Raw genomic sequence first — 3,749 nt, 5'->3', positions numbered from 1 at the left:
ATGTTGAGAGATAAGGAGGATATATTGCTTGCTCAACTGAAATGTGGCTAATTCTAATTTTACAGTTCATCTCCTTCGCGGTGACTAACCATGAAAGACAGGCCTCTACATCTATATATCTTCTTCATAATCGGTCTACTCTGTTTTCATGAAGACATACCCCGTTTTCCATGCCAGGCCAGGATCGAAGTTCATTCATTCAACTGCAGAGACCAAAAGGACATATATATATATAGTCAGGGTTGTGCTCATCTTCTTAGAATCACAACCTAATAATGTTTGATTGCAGTACCGGTGGAATTCAAATGGCTGAAGCCAGATTATTCATTATCAACACATATATTAGCAACACTTAGATCCAAGTAAACATAGTAGAACTAAGAACACTTAAGATCCCGCAGCAAAGGAACTCTGATAATTTGTTTGGGATTGCCTCGCCACATGGAAAAGTACCGGTGTCATACCCTTCATAGCGAAGAGAAGATAGGGACTCCTGGCAAGGTGGCCCCCGCATCGACGATGAAAATGTTGCCCGTGACGTACTCCGAGGAGTCGTGAATTAAGTAGCGGATGAGCGTCGTCAAAGCCGGATCAGAGGTCCCAAATGTTCTCAGGGGGACGGTTCTCTCAGCCACATTATTCAGCCAGTCCCTTTGCATGAGACCCTCCGTGATCTCAGATTTAAAAAGTCCGGGCGAAATTGAGTTCACTCTGATTTTGTGTGCCCCAAGTTCCAGGGCCATGACCTGTTATCAATGATATCATCATTTGGTCAAAACTTTGTTCCCGTTGTCTCATGGAATCTAGACAACCATGTGAAACCCGCAAACCAAGCTCAAAGCAATAGAAAGTTGATAGGATCCATAAAGGAGTCCTATAACTGTATTCCAAGGCAAAACCATGTTTGCTAAAAGCTTAAAGGAAGTTTTTGCAGCCAGTGATTCTATTTTGAAAGGGAAAACTTGCTTTTCCACATGTATAGCGGAAAATTATTCGATCGGAAAGCAAATGACTTGACTGCCTGCCATGTTAAAGTTATCTATACCTTTGTCATAGTATTTAGGCCTGCCTTTGAAGAAGCATATGCAATGCCCCCAGGAAGTTGTCCTCGATTCAGACCAGCAATAGAGGAAATATTGATAATGGATCCACCCTGGTGAGCATCACGCATGCGTATGCACACATATTTTGACACCAGCCATGATCCTGTCAGGTTTGTCTTGAAAATATGATTCCATTCCTCCTCAGACAAATCTAGTGGAGATTTTACAGATCCTGGGTCGCAAGAAAGAACGATCATTTCATGTGCTATTCCAGAATTTGGATGATTAATTGCCTAAAGAAGCACATCTAAAGAAAAAGGCATATAATTAGGAGAATGGAACAAGCAAGGGCGAGTATGCAGTGATCGTGCTGAATTGCAAGTATGTACCGGCCCCATAGCAAAATACAAAAAAAAAAAAATTTCGCTTATAGATGCAAACTTCAATTGGCAAAAGGAGCGTGTGAAGCATGTAAATCCCACAAAGATGCCTGCAGTGGACTTAAGAAAATGAAGGTGTTGCTGACGAGTCAAAAACAAGGAAAGAAAGAGACAACAGTCATTAACACTTATTGAGCAAAGAAGTTCGGTTGATTGAATCCAGACGCAGGTAAAAGGCCATATCTGAGCTGAACGTATTAAAAAACCGGCATACTCAATCAGAATCAAAGGTCGTTTAATTTGCACTAGTTCGTATGTGTATCCGCAATACTCCAAAGGACCATGAGTCATCAGTCTAGGTGGTATGTGGAAAAGAATAAGCATCAATTTCTCTGCTTTCAATGGAATCTTGTGCTTGATACGCAGCCGCGCGATACGACATACGTTCTCCTCTAAATGCTTACACGATGGTGTGGTGACTGAGGACTCACATGAGCCAGTCGATTGCAAAAGGAAGAGATTCACAGAGAGATCTTTCTAAAGGACTCTGTGATACCGGAACATACATTATCATGATAATGACATCCCAGGTAAGATCGGATCTTTCTTTTGCTTAGACATCCACCACCGTATGATCGCTGTCTAAAGATCATGAAAGCACAACCGAATGTAGTTTTCTGGTTGAACGCGACGCAGAGAATTAACAGGCAGTCAGATAATTTCCTTATTCTCTACTCGCAAATCAAATACCCATTCGGTCTAAAGTTCGAATTGGAGTACTCGGACAGCTTCAACATCGAAAGGCACGATGTCAAATCAAACACACTGATTCAAATTATGGCGTAAACCAATGCAGCCATCAACTAATGCAAGTAAAACTGAAAATTGAGCTCAGGTGAAATTCCTCAAACACGTAACGACACGACAAGCCAGTATCATGTCAGCCTCCTCCTCCATTTCAGCAACTATTAGCACAAAATAGATATGGAGAAACTGGAATTCGAAACAAGTTAAGCAGGAAGAGTTTTACCGCGAACCCCGGCGTTGTTAATCAGCGCATCGATACGCCCGAACGCATCCCAAGCCCTCCCCACGGACCTCTCGATGGCGGCCCCGCCGGCCGCGATGTCGAGCTCCGCCGCCATGGCTCGCCGGCCGCCCGACCCGGCCTCGGCGCCCGGCGGCGAGCCGAGGCCGTCGATCTCGTCGCAGAGGGACTTGAGCCGATCGACGCGGCGCGCGGCGGCGACGACGCGGCAGCCGGCGCGCGCCAGGTCGAGGCAGAACTCGCGGCCGAGGCCGGAGGAGGCGCCGGTCACCATCACCACCTTGCCGCGGAGGTCGCGCCACGGCTCGAGGTGGTCGGCCGCCGGAGATCCCATTTCTCGAGGGAGATCTTCCGTAACAGAATCTGTGACGAAAGACAAAGGGGCAGTCGTTCGCGGATGTGGTTGACTAGGATGTGGAGGGATAGGTTTGACTTGTGTTCGGCTGCAATTATTGAGAAGCTGCTGCTCTTTTTTGAAAAAAAAAAAAAAAATTTAGTGCATGGACTGTAGATGACGATAACATGTTTATTATAATACCTAAGTTTATCATAAACGGATTAAAATGATCAATTTGTATGTTGCACGTCCGCAATAAGTATATAAATGGGCCGTTCCCGTTTAAATTTGACTATAAATAAACAGCTCGTGTGCTCTACATCAAAAAGAGAAACTCTAAAGATTTGCCTACAAAAATGAATAAACGATAAACGTTTTCATTATTCGTGAAAACATTTAGGAATCAATTATTATCGATGATGAACATATTCTTCATGACTAACCGCGATGGAATCTCTCACTCCGCTAATCATCTTAAGAATTTGCAAAGCCAGAGCCACTCAAAACTTGAACTCAACTTCCATCTTTTTTCGAGACGAAGTGAAATTGTAGTCTCCGAATCAGCTCCCAAAAGCCAAAGTCGGGTCATTCCTGGAGGCCCGTGCGCGTTCGATTTGACCCGTCGTGGCGAAAGACGAGTTCAGATTAGAGCTGGCAATTCACATCGGCATATCATAATCGCGTTTGCAATTCGTGTCGACTCAAAACATTTTGAATGTCTATCTCGAAGAGGTCGGGTATAACTAGGTTCCCCCATGCATTTAATCTTTTGCTCCCCCAAATTATGCAAATTATTGAAGTATCACATTGAGGTTACATAGGTGTCATTGGGTCGTGTCACATGTGCGAATGGGGCAAAGGTGGACGTGTGGACAAGCCTAGTCCACATATGTGTGACCTTTATTAGATCAATCTAACAAGTAATCTATCCAAAAATGAGA

The 3,749-nt window shown here is 44.3% G+C and overlaps 1 protein-coding gene across 1 annotated transcript; it reads right to left on the bottom strand.

Moving 5' to 3' along the window:
- Positions 1 to 233: 233 nt before the first annotated feature.
- On the bottom strand, positions 234 to 2,884 carry LOC115674873 (uncharacterized). The gene is made up of 3 exons (XM_030597392.2): positions 2,454 to 2,884; positions 1,046 to 1,275; positions 234 to 746 (listed from the first exon to the last, which is right to left on the bottom strand). The coding sequence occupies exons 1-3, from the start codon at positions 2,803 to 2,805 to the stop codon at positions 468 to 470; spliced, it is 861 nt and encodes a 286-aa protein (XP_030453252.2). The 5' UTR covers positions 2,806 to 2,884; the 3' UTR covers positions 234 to 467.
- Between the last annotated feature and the right edge of the window lie 865 nt (positions 2,885 to 3,749).

Source organism: Syzygium oleosum, unplaced genomic scaffold (genome assembly GCF_021117445.2).
Source record: "Syzygium oleosum isolate NSW1041296 unplaced genomic scaffold, Sole_v2.1 Sole_v2.23, whole genome shotgun sequence".
Lineage (NCBI taxonomy): Eukaryota > Viridiplantae > Streptophyta > Magnoliopsida > Myrtales > Myrtaceae > Syzygium > Syzygium oleosum.
Note: the sequence above shows the minus strand (reverse complement) of the source record. Positions and strands in the feature narration are given on the sequence as shown.